This window comes from Prionailurus bengalensis, chromosome B1 (genome assembly GCF_016509475.1).
Source record: "Prionailurus bengalensis isolate Pbe53 chromosome B1, Fcat_Pben_1.1_paternal_pri, whole genome shotgun sequence".
NCBI classification, from domain to species: Eukaryota; Metazoa; Chordata; class Mammalia; order Carnivora; family Felidae; genus Prionailurus; species Prionailurus bengalensis.
Window position 1 is genome coordinate 76103640 of NC_057344.1, and position 19189 is coordinate 76122828.

Here is a 19189-nt window from a genome sequence, read left to right on the forward strand (position 1 = left end):
TGGTTAAATAAGGAGGTCATCTTGGATAATCCAGGTAAACCCAAAGTAAATTGCAAGGCTCCTTCAAAGTAGAAGAGGGAGGCGTGACTACAAAATGGTGTTCAGAGAGATACAATACTGCTGACTGCACAAGTGGAGGAAGGGGCCACAGGCCAAGGAATGTGGGAGGCTTCTAGAAGCAGGAAAGGGCAGGGAAGTGCACTCACCACGAGAACCTCCAGAAAGGAGGCTGCCAAGGCAGGAGCCCTGCCAAGATCTCCATTTTAGCCCAGTGACACCTGCTGGACTTCGAACCTACAGTAAGCCAGTACTACCGTAAGATAATGAATCTGTGTTGCTTAAAGCCACCAGAAGAAATAAAAAAGTAATACAGCAGTGTATTTCAAAGGTGCTTAGATTCAGGTAAGAAGTTCCACTTTTGCCGATGATAATATATTCTTTAAAAAGAGTTTACAAGAAACCGCACCGTTGAAGGCAGTAAGGAAGGGAGATTTAATATGTTGGCACAGATGGAAGGGAATCAGCTCCTTACTTCCCATCTGACTATCACTCTTCCTACAATTTCTAATTCTACTGGTCAGAACCCAGAAGAGACACACGGTACCCTGAATTTCTGAACTGTAGTTCTAATTTTCAAAATTTTTATCCATCTGTTTGCCCCAAAATATTCACCACATACTAGGTGATCCTGGTTTATTAGTAAAAATAAGAATTTAGTAGCATGAAAAAGATTATTGCTTTTGAACCTCAAAGCAAAATACAGTATATTATTCACTAGGGTTGCTATTAGCATTTTGGGCAAGTCGGTTCTTTACTGTGCAAGACTGTTCCACAAACTACCAGACATTAAGCATCCTTGGCCTCTGAACACTAAATGCCAGTTGACCTCCCTCCACAGCCACCTCATGTCCCTATGACAACAAAGGACACCCCACAGACATTCCTAAGTGCCCTCCCCCCAGTCAAGAACTACTCATATAGTGTTCGTTAATAATGAATCTAATCTACTTATGGCAACTTGCCTGGCCTATTTCAATAAAACTCATTAATGGTCTTACTATTCCAGCAGAATCAGGCATACTTAAGACAGTACAGTTTATAAAGAAATATAATGAGGTGACTGTAAGAAGAACAACCAATTGGAGCACCTGGGTGGCTCAGTCAGTTAAGCGTCCCCTCAGGTCATGATCTCTTGGTCATGGGATCAAGTCCTGTGCCCCACCCCACACTGAGCGTGGAGTCTGCTTAGGATTCTCTCCCTCTGCCCCTCCCCCACTTATGCATGTGTGCGCTCTCTGTCCCTCTCTCAAAAAATAAAATATAAAATTTTTAAAAAGAACAGACAATGGAAATAGACTGGGAGTGTTTACTGAGTTGGGAAAATAAAATTAGCTGTTGCCCAACATCCCTGACAAATCAGATGATATAAATCTGCCATTCAAATGCCCCTTCCAAAGACAACACTAACACCAAAAACTAATCAGAGCCCTAAGGTATCTTAAGAGCCTCAGACAACTCCCATTATTTTCTGGAACTGTGACCACGATTGGATCTATGCTACACCAACACCTGCAAAGGACCTCACACTTTCTTTGTCACCATGTCGATGATCACAAAGCTATACAGAGTGAAGTATTTCTTGCTACCTCAAACTGTAAATACGTATTTATTTTTATAAATAAAATCAGTGCTTTGTGTCTATAATCATCTGGTCATTATCTTGCTGAGAAATAAACTGATCTGTGAAACCAGCTGAACAGTCTCACCACGTGCCATGATTCTACAGTGCAAGTTCAACTTGAAAAGCTAAGAATATAGAAAGTGCACGTTCTACCAATCACTCAGGATATGTTCATAGTAAAAAACTAAAATAGTTCCTAACCGAACAGAAATGAAACAAGAAACGGTAACACATAGAGTTTCCTCTGTTGGCTTATTTAGAGCTGACAATGCTCAGCCAAATAGCTTTTCAACTTAGATTGCTCCCTCCAAAAGATTTCCTCCAAACATCTTTCCGTAGAAGGTGCCAAGTACAACTTGCTGAAAAGAAAGGTATAAAAAAAAAGTATTTACCATTAGCACGAGAGAGGAAAAGCGAAGTGGGTGGAAAGCATGCCAATGAGAGGGACTTACTGGACAAAAGTAGGTGTTCTCCACAATGTGATTGGCCACCATGCTGTTCTCAGCAGACAGAGACATGATGAAAAGCAAAGCATCCCGGGCCTGCTGACCCACTGTCCCCTCTCGGTGAATGAAGGGAATCAGAAGGGAGAAGATGAGGAAGTTGGCTGCCCCTTGGTCCTCACTAGTGTGGAAGAAGAGTTCCAGAATAGATGGATCTTTGGCAAGGATGGAACAAAGCTGATTGAGGAGGACAACCAGCTTCCCCTCCACGGCAGGGGTGCTGGTTCCCGAACAAGAGCTCAGCAACATCATCAGGGGCTTCAGGATGGGCTTGTGGTGCAACAGAGGCTGGTGCGACTGAGTGACCAACATCTCGTACATCTTTAGCTGCTCGATTTTAGTCTCATCAGTAAATTCCCTCCGCAAGCTCCAAAGGAAGAGTTTCTCCATGATGTTCTCGGAGACCACAAATTCCAGAATCGGCCCCATCGCAGCATCCTTGGCTTGCTCTTCAATTAGCAAGAAGAGCATGTGTTCTACATAATTCTGCACAGCACTGGCCTCATCTGGAGGGATGGATCCATATTTTGCCTGGGTGTTCTTCAAGGGGTCGTGCTTCTCTAAGATCTTCACAACCTGTAACCAATGCAAACATTTGTCATCCATCTCATGTTTACCATAATTACAATACACACCACCCCTGACTGCGCCTTATCTTTCATGGAAAATGCAGGAGCCATGGCCCAAAACAAGATAAATATGAACACTGTGTTTGTCTCTCTCTCTCTCTCTCTCACAAGAATAAAATGAAGTGGTTAAACTATAGAAAGCAGACATTTGAAGATGTTCATTTAAAATCGTTATAAATTTGGGCAACCTAAATGTCAGAGAAAGTAGTATAGTTTAAAAAATTAAGCTACTTGTGTTCATGAGCCTATTATGAATACTACTGAGCAAAATGAAAAATTGTAAGTGATATACTAGATGAAAAATAAAGTCTTTATATATAGTCAGATACATCATTATCAACTATGTCAAAAACATACATGACAAAAGATCGAAAAATATATATGGAAAAATAATAATCACTTTTGTGTTCAAAGTGATGATAAATTTTCACTTTTTTTCTGCACTGTCAAAAATATCACTTTTTAATTTTAAAATACATTAAATAAGTAAGACTACCCACGCTCTACAAATAGATTTGGAGGTTCCAACAGGAAAACACGGCTCCTTTGCACGCCCTCGACTGAACATCCCCCTCCCTCCTTTACTTGGATGGACACATTCTCCCACCAAGCATGCAAGGTTAGTAAGGATGAAAGGAAACTGATGAACAAGGGATACATACCTAGCACAATCACCCCTAGCATATGGCATATGATGAAACTAAAAAAATGAAGGCTTGAACTTTGCATTTTTTTAAACCAGAAAAAGTTCTGGGATGACCATTTACTAAGTAAATCCCTAATGCAGCAAGTTTCTGTTTGAAGTGATAAAAAAAAGTTTTGGAAATAGTGGAGACAGTTGCACAACATTGTGAAGGTAGCCAAGGCCATTGAACTACACATTTTAAAAAGGTTAAGATGAGGGGCAGCTGTGTGGCTCAGTCAGTTAAGCATCCCACTTCAGCTCAGGTCATGATCTTGTGGTCCACGACTTTGAGCCCCATGTTGGGCTCTGTGCTGACAGCTCATGATTCTGTGTCTCCCTCTGTCTCTGACCCTCTCCCACTTGTGCTCTCTCTTTCTCTCTCTCAAAAATAAATTTATAAATAAATAAATAAATAAATAAATAAATAAATAAATAAGAAAGAAAGTTAAAAAGGCTAAGATGGCAATCTTTGTTATATATGTTTTACCACCACAAAGAAAAAAATCTATTGACGGTAAAATACAAATAAATCCCCAATTAGGTCATGCGATGTCCTGGTGTTTTTCTCCCTCACGACTGCTGCCTACTGAATGCTTCCTACCTCTCTCTGCCCATCAGTACTTACCTCTACTTTAGGACCTAGAAATTAAAAGAATTTCCTATCTCAACTCCCATGTAACTTTATGACTTGGAATTTCTACAATATCCATTCAATTGACTTCCCTTAAAATGTATACATATTCTAATAATAATTTTTAGACAACCCAGCACCCTAGCGATGAATTTATACTTGTTCCCTTTTGCCTTTCTGAACTGCACGCTATGGGGATTATGTTTGTCTTTTGCAGTACCCTCCTGGCCCAGTTCTATAACGTGCTGTTACATGCTCTATATTTAGGTTATAGAATTTTTGCAAGTCACTGGGGAAGCTGGCAAAAGTACAATGCTATGTCAGCATGCATGAGAAATGAGAAAAATGTATTTCCCCAGGAAAGGTCTAAGTTTTTCTCCTGTCAGAAACAAGGCAAATGAGCCTTTATAGACCAAGCAAGTGTATCCTCATAGAATGAACAGAATTCTACAGAATCTGGAATCTCTATCAACCTTCATTATGAAATGAATAATGCTGTCACAAAGAAAAAAAATCACTGCAACACCCCTGAGTTGACATTTTCAATGAGAAAGGCCTTGGGTTCGCAGCTACCCAGGTGGCACCTGGCTTAATGACTCAGCCCCAGCACATCTACTGGACGGACATCTCTCCTTCGCTCCCTGCCAGACTCCAGAGATCCCCCAGCCTCCCCCAACCTCCAAGAAGTCCTCCAGAATTCCTCAGAGGCCTGACTACCTCACTGGCAGAAATGTTGGGATCTGGCTGTCCTTTCCCTCTGCTCTGGCCTTGGCAACATCTCCCAGCATGGGACCACAGTACCTCACTTGTCCAAAAGGGGCCTCCACCTCAACACGTATGTTCTCGAGCCCCCACAGCTCGAACTTCAAGGTTCCACATTCTGAAGAATAAATCAGCAACACGCTTTCTCCCAGTTCCATAATTTCAAAGTCCACATATTGAGTTTACTTATGAGAACTATCTATACAGGTAGGCCTCAGGGTAGAAATGTAATTACACTTCTCATGTGTGCTCAGACTGTCTAAACTGTCTAAAATTGATCCTATGCTTTATACACTGTTAGTGGTGGGGCAAATTAGCTCCATCTTTCTGGAAAACAATTTGGCAATCTGTATCAGAAGCTATAAAATTATCCCTGCCCTTTGACTTGTTAATCTCACTTTGGGGAGAATCTAAGGAAACAATCCAAAAATAATATGTTAAGAAATGTTCACGCCAATGATATTTTCAATAATGAAAAATAAAAATATTATTGACCCAGTCAACAATAAGAGAATTATAATCGAAATGTTACATCACCATACAATAAAATTATTAAAAATAAACACTAAGTGAAACATATCATTGCATGCAAATGTATATATGAAATAATTTAAGTTAAAAACTAAATATATTGACAAATAGACACAGGATCATAAGTGAGTCTGAAAAGATATAAATGGGATTTTAAGGTTAATTACTTCTTCTCCCCTATAAATTGATCTAATTTCATAATATAACTAAAAATAAAAGTAGACAAAGTAATTTTGCACTAATCTCTTTTTTAAAAAACCAAAACACTGGAGCACCTGGGTGGCTCAGTCAGTTAAGCATCTGACTTTGGCTAAGGCCATGGTCTCAGTTTGTGGGTTTGAACCCCACATCAGGCTCTCTGTTGTCAGCACAGAGCCTGCTTCAGATCCTCTGTTCCCCTCTCTCTCTGCCCCAACCCTGCTCATTCTTTCTCAAAAATTAAACTTTAAAAAAAGAAAAACCAAAACACTGAGTTAAAAGCAATTAATAATTGAAAATCTCCTAATTCTCAGAAATTCCTAAGCAATATAAATTTATACACGTGTATATGTATTTATACTATATGCATGCATGTAAGTAAGTATATGTTACACATCTAAATATATATAAGTAATATATAGCAGAACTATTTACATAGTCATGAAGCACATTTTCTCATAAATTAACCGTCACATATTATTTATTCCACTGTATTCCTTTGCAAACAGACTTACTTTTTTTGCTGTGAAAAAGCTTAGAAAAGAGAACTGAGTTTTTTATACAGAAGACAAACTACTTAGCCACTTTTAAATTGAAGCATCTTTACCCTCTTTATAGTATAAGCTCCTCTACACTGGTTAATGGGCAGAGAAACTCAAGAACGGAGCTATGATAACCCATGGAGACTGAAGGTTTGTTGATCATCTGTAATGGAGCAGACATGTTAAGAGCCCTTACTCATTCCCGGCCCTGGCCGGGTGGTTTTACTGCCTGGAAAAGGGTGTGTTACACCAAGGCCTGTGAGTCATGGAATATACAGTGCTCAGCAAAGCGTTAATTATGCCTGTGTTGACACATGTCCTTAACCTCTCTTCTTAGGTGTCAGGACCCTCCCAGGCCACCTCCCTTTCCCTTCCTGGCAGACACACCCACGAACTGCTTTTAAGAGTGGTCTCTAAGGGCCCATACCCAGGGCCTGGTTCCTAACCTGACAGGGAATGTCTTAAGAAGCTTCTCGGCTACAGCACAACATGCGTTGAAATGGCAAAGAACTGATGCCTCAAGTTCACTGCCCAGATGGTGTCACAGTTCTCTCAGTTTCTGTAGATGCTTTCTCACGTGACCTGGACTTTTCCTTATTTTTTCCTTTACTGCTGTCTTCTCACATCACTTCCACCATACCAGTACTCCTGTGTCCTGACTTCTGCCTGCTGCCTACTTTCATCCATTTATCTACTCTGAGCTTCCAGTCCTATAGATCCACGGTCTCTTGCTGCTCCTGGTGGCTTCCCCAGGCCTAGCACATTCCCCTGAGTATCCTCTATCTTATGCTCACAACTCTGCTAAATTGGCTTCTCAGCTGTATACTCAGTCTCGGGGATTCAGGTCCCGGAAAAAAACACCATTAGGGGAGCTGGAGGGACCTAGAGATGGGAAGAGAATGAACGCAAGCAAAATATGCTGTGCAAATATTTCCTTTACTAAACAAGTTCACTTCTTTCGGCTAAAAATGCCATTTAATAAAGCAATCAACCCCTGCTACAGCCCCAGCTCATTAAGTAAGGCAGCTAAGATCGGAACTAGCACTGTAAATGTTTTGCTGATCATGGCTAGGCATCTGTTGGTCTACAAACTTTAAAAAATATAAGCTGATACATATATGTGTGAATCATAGCCTGGATCACAAATAGAGCCACATGTAAATTATCACAAATGTACAAAAAATCAATAGTATGAACAACTGTATACAAATTATCATCTGACAAATACGCTTAAATTTTAACCTAACTTCAAAGTCATTTGCTCTATAAATATAAAGGTTATTAGGGGTAAAGGAGATGAATAAATAGCATTTTTCTTTTATTAAGGATATCAGCTACTCCTAATGATGGTCCCCATCAGTCAGCAATAATAGGCCTGGATTAAAAATATTCACAAATTCTAAAATAGGCATCTCAAATGCTGTCAAAATGAAAGATCCACATAATCACTCCTCTAGCTAACAAATGATTATTCTTCGTGGTAAACGCAAGTGTTTATCTGTCAGATTAGCTTTGACTACATCTTAATATTGTTTTATGTCTTATATACACGCATATGTTAAGAGATGATTACTTATGCTACTTTGGTTAGAGCCTAGTTATTTCAAGAAAGTCACATGAGTATAACCCATACTTCCAAATCCTTTGGAATGCTAATTAAAGTGGCATCGTGGAAAAAACCAAGTTACTAAGCAACATTTTCCATCACACAGAAGAAGGCCAGGCTTTTGCGATCTTAAGCCAAATTCCACTTAATGTACCAAATAACTACAACAAAACTAAGTTTCCATCCAGTCCTTGATCATTACTTAAAAGCCATGTCTTTCAATCTGGGGTATTCCTGGCACACCTATTGCCATGGGAGACATCTACTGAGTCATTTCTTTTTGTATTAAGATGAACAGCCTAGTAATATATCTGTGCTTGTACAATTTGGTTCATGTCAGCTCCAGTCCCAGTCTCTAGAGGCATATCTAAATCTGGGATTGAACAGGGTAAAAGCAGGAGCTATCTCTACACATCATACCTCCTTGGGACCAAAGATGGTCTAGCACTACCATAATAAAGAAACATGGTAGAAACATCAATAAATAAAATAACATAATAAAACCTTCATTTAGGTATGTTTGTTAAATTTAGGTTTTAGGGAAAGGATTTAAGAATAATGATCTATGTAATAATATTCCATGGTAAAAAACAGACTTATCACTGATCATACAGTGGGTGCACTGTTGATATTTCCACATGTTCGACCACTTTAAAGTCCACTAGAAGCATAAGTTAATGCCTCAGCCCTCTAAAGAAACAAAGCTTCTGTTCTGCTTCACTTTCTACTGTCAAGTTCAGAGCTACTTGAGAAGCTAAGAGATATAAATTTTTAAAATATTAACAAACATCATTTGACCAAGATATTAAGATGAGATTCTCTAATACTTCCCAACTTTTCATCTCTCAAAGACTAATTTTTGTCATTTCGTCCATGACAAGGCATAGACCAAAAGAATGAAGACGAACGGAACAAGAGAATCAGTTTCACAGGGAACAGACGCATCTCAAATCCATTTATAAGTCCTCTATACTTCTTTACTAGGATCAGGCCCCTTGGAGTTCTACATAAGATACTATACTTAAACCATATCATCTACTTTGCATTATTGTGGGAAGACATTTGACTTAATTAACTAATCTAATTTTTCCCATCCCCACCCTCACCAAGAAGAGAAAGGCTACTAGACTCACTAGCTTTTCTTCATCCATTGCCATTATTCTATCTGAGCTGAAATTTTCTTGGCTCAAAAATTGTATAACCGCTTATTTTTGGAGGCTGAGGGGTGGTAAGGAGAAGCTTTGGGCTATTGACTAACCAGAAGCACACAGAAATGTGCATTTCCAATTGATTTTATTTTTAACCCATCACTTCTGTTCTCCTAGCTCTAAGTGCAGACACCATTGAGTATATAACCAATACTGATTCAAGGCTCAAAAGGAGAGGACAGAGAATGAATAGAGCAAGGTCCATGAAGCTTCACGGTACAGCTGTGCCATTACGAAAAACTGGTGTATGGGTGGGTTAATTCACATGGCAAAATAGTTGAACAGTTTATTATCTGGTGGACCAATGCTTCTTACATCCTGTTCTCTCTTCCATTCAGAAGAAGCACAGAAGTAAAGGCAAGAGATAAAAACAATAGTCTACTTGACTATAAATCGTTCTTCCAGACTACTATAAAAACTAAACACACACACACACAGTTCTCCAAATCACAGATAATTAAATAGAAGTCCAAAGACCTTCCTACAAAATTATGGAATGTTTTAATACTAACGTATGTTCAAAGCTGTTTTCTAAGTCACCTAGCTCTTCTAAAGTTGTACTTCATACACTGTTCCTATCTTGCAGTTCAACAATTTATTGAATATCTACAACAATGGGGCTATGCTATTCTTGGCACTTGGAGATGTAGGTCAACTATAAATGGTCTCTGATCATGAAGAGCTTGAAATGAGGGTGGAAGGAAGCTACTGCACACATAATCTTAATAAAATGTGGCTGGCATAACAGAGAAAGAACACTCAGGATGCTGCTGGAGCACTGAGTGGAAGCATAAAAGAGAGCAGAGAAGGTTTCCTAGAAAAACTGATGTCCCAAGAGAGTCTTTAAGAAGGAGAGGCATTTAACCAGAGGGAGGGATATTCCAGGCAGGAAGAGGAGGAAATGCCTAAAGCAGAGAAGCGTGAAATAGCATGAAGGCCACTGCCTAGGAGTGGGGTTGGCTAGGAACTCCAAGTAATTTCCCATTTCTAGAGAATAAATCAGAGGCAGGGAGTGAAATGAGGCCAGACCATAAAGGCCCTGTGTGACGTGCTGGCCTGTAGGTGCCCGGATGCCACTGAAATGTCCAACTAGAAAACTGACACGGGCAAATCTGGGTTTTAGAGTCACTGCTCTGGCAACATGACAGTGCAAGACGGCGTCTCAGAAAGTGAGAGAAAGTACAAGCCAGAGGCTGCTTCCTATGGCCTGGATTCACTGTCAGCAATGTCACCTGCCGAATGCCCCCTAAAGAACTATTCTGGGGATGTCATGACATCACTGGGCCCAGGGAACAGTTTGGAAACTCAAGTGCACAACTGGGCCACTCAAGATCTCTCCACTGGCAACCTTCCTGAATCACAGACTGCCGTGGATGATGGCTGGTTGTGTGACAAGCTGTCCCTGACAGACTGCAGCGTGTAGGTGGGCAAGCGGATAGCCTCCTCCATCAGAGTTTGCTTTGTAACTCAAGGCCTGGAACAGAAACTGCCAAATACATGTTAATTAGGCTGAATTTGTACTCAAGTATCCTAACAAACAGAAGAACTCTGGATACCACAGACGTCTGTTGACTTCATTTTCCCTAATTTAACAGATAAAAAGTATTATGCTTGCCAGCTGCTGGGGCACTTCGGTAAATACAATGTTGTCACCCAGTTCTGACTATGCCACATTTCTTACCAGCCTTACAGGTTCCTTGGGTGGCCTCAGGGGAACCCAGGGGCTGCTGTCACACTAGTCACAGGAGATTATATCAGGCTTTAGCTCACTTCCCAATCCTCTGCAACCCTTCCACATGCAGCTCCACACTGCACAACTCACAACAAAGTACTAATGTACAAAACTCTGAAATGAGTCTCATTTATTCCTATCAACTGAACCTCTCATTCCTTACCTGAGTTAGCCTTGCACCTCCACTTTGCCCTAACTTCCTCACTTTTTTTTTTATCACCAAGAAAAGCCAAAGCTGAACATTTCTTCCCAACATCTTCTCCAAAACATTGTTTTCCTTTGTCAAGAAAACTTTCCTTTCCTATAGTCAAGCTAGCAAAAATCTCACTTCCTCCATTTCCCAAGCCACTTTCACCCATAATAGTCCCTTCCTTTGATTTAATTCCTGTAGTAATATTATTCATTTTCTAATCATGTATCTCACCTTGTCATCCAAATTAGCATATACATTCTTTATTTTTAAAAAAATCTTTAAACGTTTATTTATTTTTGAGAGAGACAGAGAGACTGAGTATGAGGGGTGAGGGGCAAAGAGAGACGGAGACACAGAATCTGAAGCAGGCTCTAGGCTTCGAGCTGTCAGCACAGAGCCCGATGTGGGGTTCGAACTCGTGAACCACAACATCATGACCTGAGCTGAAGTCAGACTCAACCGACTGAGCCACCCAGGTATCCCAGCATATACATTCTTTAAAAGCTCAGACAAAGGCTTACACATTCCCATGTCCCCCTGTGCCCCCTATACCAATGTATCCGCAGTTTGGGATTGGTAAATCTCCATTTAACAATAATTGTGTTGACATTCACATGCATTTCTTCAACGTGAAGAAATGCAACAGAAAGGTCCTCAAGAGCCTTTCTTGGAAGTAAATAGACACTGTGGGCACTTTGCAGGTTTATTTAAAAGGAAAAGTCAAGGCTAAAGAGGTAAGAAAGTTAAAGAAGTGGTTGAAACAACAATAAAACAAAGAGTGTCTCCACTTTATAAAAGCAAGTATTTAATAAGTAAACACCATTCCCTCTGACAAAGTTATCCTTACTCTCAACTCAATATTCTGCTGCACTGGGATAAAGAAGACATGGCATATATAGATACAATGGAATATTACTCAGCCATCAGATCAAAAAAAAAAAAAAAAAAAGAATGAAATCCTGCCATTTGCCACGAAGTGGATGGAGCTAGAGTATATTATGCTAAATGAAATAAGTCAGTCAGAGAAAGACAAATACCATATGACTTTACTCATATTAGAATTTAAGAAACAAAACAGATGAACATATGGGAAGAGGGGAAAAGAAAGAGAGGAAAACAAACCATAAGAGACTCTTAACTATAGAGGACAAACTGGGAGTTGATGGAGGGATGTGGGTGGGGCTTGGGCTACATGGGTGATGGGTACTAAGGAGGGCACTTGTGATGAGCACTGGGTGTTGTTATGTAAGTGATGAATCACTGAATTCTACTTCTGACACCAGTATTGCAATATATGTTAACTAACTAGAATTTAAGTAAAAACTTGAAAAGAGGGGCTCCTAGGTGGCTCAGTTGGTTAAACATCCAGCTCTTGATTTCAGCTCAGGTCATGATCCCCCATCGTGCTCTGTACTGACAGCATGAAGCCTCCTTGGGATTCTCTCTCTCTCTCCCTCTCTGTCTGACCCTCACTCTTCCTCTAAATAAATAAATAGGGGCGCCTGGGTGGCGCAGTCGGTTAAGCGTCCGACTTCAGCCAGGTCACGATCTCGCGGTCCGTGAGTTCGAGCCCCGCGTCAGGCTCTGGGCTGATGGCTCGGAGCCTGGAGCCTGTTTCCGGTTCTGTGTCTCCCTCTCTCTCTGCCCCTCCCCAGTTCGTGCTCTGTCTCTCTCTGTCCCAAAAATAAATAAACGTTGAAAAAAAAAAAATTTTAAAAAAATAAATAAATAAATAAATAAATAAACATTTAAAATTTTGAAAAGAAAAAATATATATATTTTCTGCACTAAACCAAGGGTACTATGTTTCAGATAACCCAAAATGTCTGATAATGCTGAAGTCATTCATATAAGATAGGGAAATGAGTAATATGATTCTGGGACCACTAATTTACTCCTTCACTAGTGTGAAAGAGTATTTACAAATTCATGAATTAAGACTCTCTAACAGCACTCCAACAGCTTTGGAGAAAGCTTGCCCAGGACGGAATTTGACAGGGCAAATGATCCATCCACATAAAATCAAGAGGTTGATATATCATGTCTATATAAATGGGTATTAAATGGACCACATCACAGATACTCCACCAGGAACAATTACAATCAAAAGTATTTTTACACAAATAAACAAAATGGGCTCAGAGCCAAGAATACATACTAGAATGATGGGAGTTCTTCAGCCAAGTGAAATGACTGAGGCTGAAAGTACTGTTAATATAAAACACCTAATTGGGGTGCCTGGGTGGCTAAGTCAGTTAAGTGTCTGACTTCAGCTCAGGTCATGATTTCATGCGTTTGTGAGTTCAAGCCCCATGTCAGGCTCTGGGCTGGGCATGGAGACTGCTTAAGATTCTCTCTCCCTCTCCCTCTGCCCCGCCTCTGCCCTCTCTCTCAAAAAAAAAATAAATAAATAAAATTAAGTTAAATTAAAGATAAAGATAAAAATAAGCTTTCTAAAATATTCTTCCCACACCCAATGGGCTAACAGCCACATCCCCTTGGTTCACAAACCCACTTTGGAGCTGGCACATTAAAATACTTATAAAAGTGCAAAGTCAAAGACAACTACTCTAATTATCTGGAAAACTCCTGAATTACTTTCCTCCCTTTGCTAAAGCAGACATGCCCTTAAAATCCAGAGCAAATCCATTATGATTCTAATTGTAAAAAGTCAGAGAATGGGAAATGCATAAAAAATCTTGGAAGCTTTATATGAATGACAAGAAGCTACAAAGTGCAAATAACCCAGAAGTAGAATCGATTTTGGTTTTGATCTAAACTGTGTCCCCTATAATTGTTGTGATTTGCAGGCTCAGTGCTTTAACCCCTGTGCTGTGTCCGGCCACAGGAAGGAACTGGGTAGTCATTAAAAAACTGTCACATAAATAGCCACTTACCAGCTCACCTAGGGAGTGTAATGTTGGACAAGTAGTAAAGAAGGCCAATTTTATTTATTTTACTACTTACAAACTCCCTGAGGAAAGGTGGTGAGATGATAAATTTTCTGAACACTCAACCCTTAATTATCTCTATGAGCAGATCAGAGTTACAGAGAAGTCAAAACGAATAATCAAGAAAACTTTTATAAACAGCTTTCTAATGAATTCAGGTACTGCCAAGCATCTTCTTTTGTTAGATTACACAGGGACCACCAGCCCAAAAAATGGTAGAAGCACAGAGGTCAAACACACGAGTCAAGGGACCAAGGTCTATGCACTTGCTTGCAAACTCGCTATTTGTATAACCTCAAGCAAGTCATTTAACATCGCTAATTTTCTATTCCCTCATCTGTAAAATGAGGAAGCTAATATTAACTGCCTTGTGGGTTTGCGGAGAAGATTAAATGACATAAAGCTTAAAGCTTTTGAAGTACTCAGCACAGCACTTGGTAGGTATTTCATAAATGTGTACTTTAGTGCTATTGGAATGTGAGGACTAAATGGAAATCATCAGGGAGGAGGGAAAGAGAGTTTGTAAACAAGGTCAAGTCTACTGCAAAGTGATGCAAAAGTCACTTTAAGGCCAACTGTTGTTCTTCTAAAAATATCTGAGGAACATATATGTTCCCTAATTGCTTTTATGGCAACCATGGTTTTTAACCAGATCCCTATTCTAGGAAAGAAAAAAAAAAGTTGCTTTCCCTTCCACCTGAAAGGGTTTCCGTGCCCTATACTTCTGGAAGCCTTAGTTAGTGCCACAGAGATAGGCAATCCTGGTTCAATGTGATGGAGACCTTGAGGGCTACCTAGGCCAGCAGAGGAAGTGGAACTCATACATTACCTGTGCCCAGTGGTTTTTAAATACAATCATGCATGTTTCTGGGTCAACTCCCTGCAGGCTCACAGTCTGCTGGAGTTTACTTTCTGTCGCAACCGATGACATCATAAACCTTCATACATCAATGCTTCTAAGTCATATTTAATTTTCCAGAAAATTTGGCAAGCAGTCACTAACTTTCAAGTATCACATAAGAAATGCAACTTCTTCACATTTCATTGTTATCTTCTGAAACCTGTAAGGACAATAACAAAAACACATCTCGTTATGTTCATATATTTAATAGGACACTGGCTATTAAATTTAAATCCAAGCATAGACATTCTCAAAGTCCAACGCAGAACAAAACATCCACGAAAGAGACATTACTACTCTATCGACGGGTTCCCCTATTTTCTCTTACCTTGCTACTAAAAATATAAAATAATGATGCTACTACCAAAGCTACGTTCATGAATTAAACAATTATCGGCTTTATTTTCTCCACTACCACCAACCACAGTCCCCTAGATTGTAATTCTAATCATTCAAATCCAGTGTCTATAATCAAGCAAGAGATTATGATAACAATGGAGTTTAAAAACATCCAGAAACAGGAAAACCATTAGTTAACAGCGACAGAAATAAATGGCTTGATGCCACTTGGGGTACTTCTAAAACAGCACCCAGACTCCTGGGTCCATTATGATTGATTTTTTTTTTTTAATCAATGGCTGTCATAATGGAATTTAAAGCATTCTCAGTCATTTCATAGCTACAAACCAAGTTAAGGTTTCTAGCTTTTCTGAAAAATAATAGAATTCCAAGTAACCTTGACAAATCACAGGTAGAAATGATCCATCAAAAACAAGATAGTGCTTACTCGGTGTGAGTACAAGATAGCACACTTACAAATGAAAAATGAATTATGTGGATAAAATATGAAGAAAGTATGACTATAACAGAGCCAGTAGGGAGAAAAAAGATATTGAGGTCACAGAGTGTATAGTAAATATGAGCCAGTTGCGTGTTGCTAACTCTCAGACAAAAGTGGTAAGACAATGGTATTGTCTTATCATTGTGGTCAGCCCATCCAAAGGACTGGGTACAGTTCAGAATCCTTTTTTTTTTTTTTTTTTTTTTTTAAGCGTACAAACTGGAGAGAGTTCAAAGTGATTACAGGATAATTATTAGAGCACCGGGAAACAAAATCCATGATAAAATTTCCAGACTTGCAGTGCCAAAAAAACCCCAACTATTTTCAACTGAGTAATATGAAGGGTATCACACTGGTCAACTGTTCCGCCCACTAACAATAAAGTGTGAGAAAGGGGGCTTAATGTGAGGATTCAGGTTAGACTTATGGCTCAAGTTCTTTGCAGGGAGTGAAATTAACTAGAACATAGTTGAGGAATTTTCAAAACAAGGACATCTGTTGGGGGTAGAAGGCTAACCATTCAACATTCATATCTGGGGGAAAAAATGTTAGAATGTAGGAACAGAAAACTTGCTAGACGTGGTAATTCTTGAGGAAAGAAAACATTTTTTAAGGAGAATGGAAGGAGATTAACGTATGTAGAAAGAGGACAGCCTCTTTGAAGAAAGATCACACAAATTACATACCTGAGGGAAACAGCTCGTGTGTATCGTCTAGGACTATATTTTATTACTCAAATTGGTGAATTTTCCAACATGTAATTCTTAATTCCTAATAATACAAATTTATTGTTTTCAGTAAGACATTGCCCACTGCCAACAATAGCTCTTTGCCATTAAGAGGCATGTTTTGACAGACCCATGTGGTGTCTTAAACACCAGGAGGGGCCTCCCCACGCACACAGGGTATACATTTCCCGTTCCCACGGTCCCCACCACTCCCTAGAATCTGACAGCCAGCGTCATCACCTCACTCTTGGTTACTGAACTGGCCCTTATTAGGTAACATTTCAGTATGTGGCCCTGCTTTACGTGATAAGAGATAAAAACAAGTTCTGACTTAACTCCCTTGTTGTCTTAAACATAATATTTCTGTGACAATGTCTCTTATTCAGATGCTATAATGAAAATAATGAGGAAAATCAGAGTGTTTCGGTTCATCCCAGAGGTTCAAAAAGTACAAGACTCCTTGAGACTCCTCCCAGCCCCAGGATCCCCAGATTCTTCTTCTGACATAAGAAGGGAACATTCAACATGCCAACTGCTTCTAAATCAAAATTAGAAACATGCTCTCTAAGGTCTGTTAGGTTTGTTCTCAGAGGGGCTGCACACGCACTCTTTTCAGACAGTGAGACTGCATTATAGACAAGATAAATATCTTAGCTAAAGTCATAAATCACGAATTAGTTTCTTTTGTTGTTTTAATTTTACTTTATTTTATTTGAGAGAGAGAGAGAGAGAGAGAGAGAGAGAGAGAGAGAGTGCAAGCCAGGGGAGAGGGGCAGAGAAAGAATCCTAAGTAGGCTCCACTCTGGGGCTGAGCCCGACTCTGGGCTCCATCCCACAACCCTGGGATCATGACCTGAGCCAAAATCAAGAGTCAAACGCTCAACCCACTGAGTCACCCAGGTGCCCCACAGGTTAGTTTTGATGGAAATCAAAGGTAAGTCTCTTGATTCCCAGTCCACTGTTCTTTCTAGAAATCTATATTCTCCTTTCTCCTGGCTTTAATCCGTGGCCCTATTCCCAAAGGAGGCTGTATCTTCTCTAAGAAAAGTGCATCTCGCTTGGACGATGCTTAACCAATCGTATTTTTAAGGCTAAATGTGTCATAAATACAGAAGATTCTAAATGTGTCATAAATACAGAAACCACAATAACGGGTAAGCTTGGGAGAACAAGGGGGGGTGGGTATCAGGCAAGTCAAGCAAGCCATGTTTAAGAAGGAGAAACTGCCAGAAGATTCTATAAATGAAAATACTTCCGAGACAAGAAAGCTGGATATTTCCTCTGTCTGTCTGTCTGTCTGTCTCTCATTCCCATGTTAGAGTATTAAAGCACTAGCTCATCCCCAGGGCAACAGAAAACTGAAAGAGAGGACTCCATATTTATGAGAGATGTATAAAGGCATATTTCCTCAAATGCCAAGGTTTTCAATATATTCCTGCATCTGCCTGTTCTCAGGCTTCACTTTTTTTCCCTTTTGCATTTTTTCCATTCCAGGCTTTTTATTTAACTCTCAGAGCACAGCCGAAAGTCCCAAGTGAAGAACAGAGAAGGACAAAACTAAGCAAAAAGCCAGGAGCAGGTAAAAGAGGCTGCAGCCACCGGAACATGGGCTCAGGTCATAAGTACGGCATTGTTGGACCTTTCTCCCCGTTCTTGCCCTCTACTCTCTGTAGCCTGACCTATAGGTGCTGGGACTGTTTAGAGGAACACTCTGGCCACATATTCAGCCTGTTCTCCCTGCAAATACCCACACGCTCTTCAACTCGAATTTCATGCCTGAGAGACAGCTCTATAAACCATTCAGAGTGACTTTTTTCTTTCTTCAAATGAACCACCAACACTGAAAAATACCCAAAGGACTCTTTCCGACAGCGGTTGCATGTGGTTTTGTGGTGTGGTTGTTGAGTTTTTTGGCATGGGGTGGGGGGGAGGAGCTACCAAAATACATGTATAGCATCTGATAAGCCAGCACAGATTCTATACTGCAGACAGAACTGACTTTATTATTTCCAAAATTACTGAACAGTCAAATTTATATATCTCATTAATACTATATGTAAAAACATTTTTCATCAGTAAAGAAAGAAAAATGCTATTAAATCACTGTTGGGGATAGAGATAACTGACATAAGAATTATATGTATTCTTATTTGCTCTTTTTTGAAAGTACATTATATCTTTTATTTGGTTATGAAAAAAAGTACATGCATATGCTTCCGTACCACAGAATTATAAAATATACCATCAGATCATAAAGGCTTAGATTCTAGTTACTAGATTATACCTCTTGCCACTGCAAAAATTCCTTCAGCCTCATTCCCAAATAGACAGACATCCTTATCTAATTTCAGGCTCCTCTGAAAAGTTTAATACTGAGGAAAGCTATGTGTGAAAATCACTTTCCCCCTGAACAACAAATGACTCTATTTTCATATACCCCTCTTTCACTATAAGACTGAAATTACAAAGTAAACATTTTGTCATTTAATGATATATGATCTCATACCACTCATACCATCCTTCTTTTATCTATTTAAATATAATATCTTCTAACAATGTATTATAAAAAATTCCTTAAGGAAAAGAAATGATGGTCACCTTAAGGGGAAACAAGGCCAAGGGAACATTTTTATTAAGGAAAAAATCATCATATTTGCAGGCCTAATGGGAAGGAACCAATGAACATAGATAATTTAAATATATATGTATATTTATATACATATTTATATGTGTGCGTGTGTGTGTGTGTGTGTATATATATATATATATATATATATATATATATATTAAGGATTTTGATATAGCAACAAGAGCAGAGGAAAGGCAAGGTCAAGAACACAGGTAGGAGAGGCCTAGACTTAAAGAAA

The 19189-nt window shown here is 39.5% G+C and overlaps 1 protein-coding gene across 1 annotated transcript in view; it reads right to left on the minus strand.

Annotated features, from left to right (window-relative positions):
* FHIP1A (FHF complex subunit HOOK interacting protein 1A) overlaps window positions 1-19189 on the minus strand; it is a 243846-nt gene that overhangs the window by 75268 nt on the left and 149389 nt on the right. Inside the window, exons 3-4 of the mRNA XM_043567500.1 lie at window positions 14682-14913; window positions 2134-2760 (exon numbers count right to left, since the gene is read on the minus strand). Coding sequence (XP_043423435.1) covers window positions 2134-2760; window positions 14682-14786 — 732 coding nt within the window. The 5' untranslated portion in view covers window positions 14787-14913. The remainder of the gene's footprint in view (window positions 1-2133; window positions 2761-14681; window positions 14914-19189) is intronic.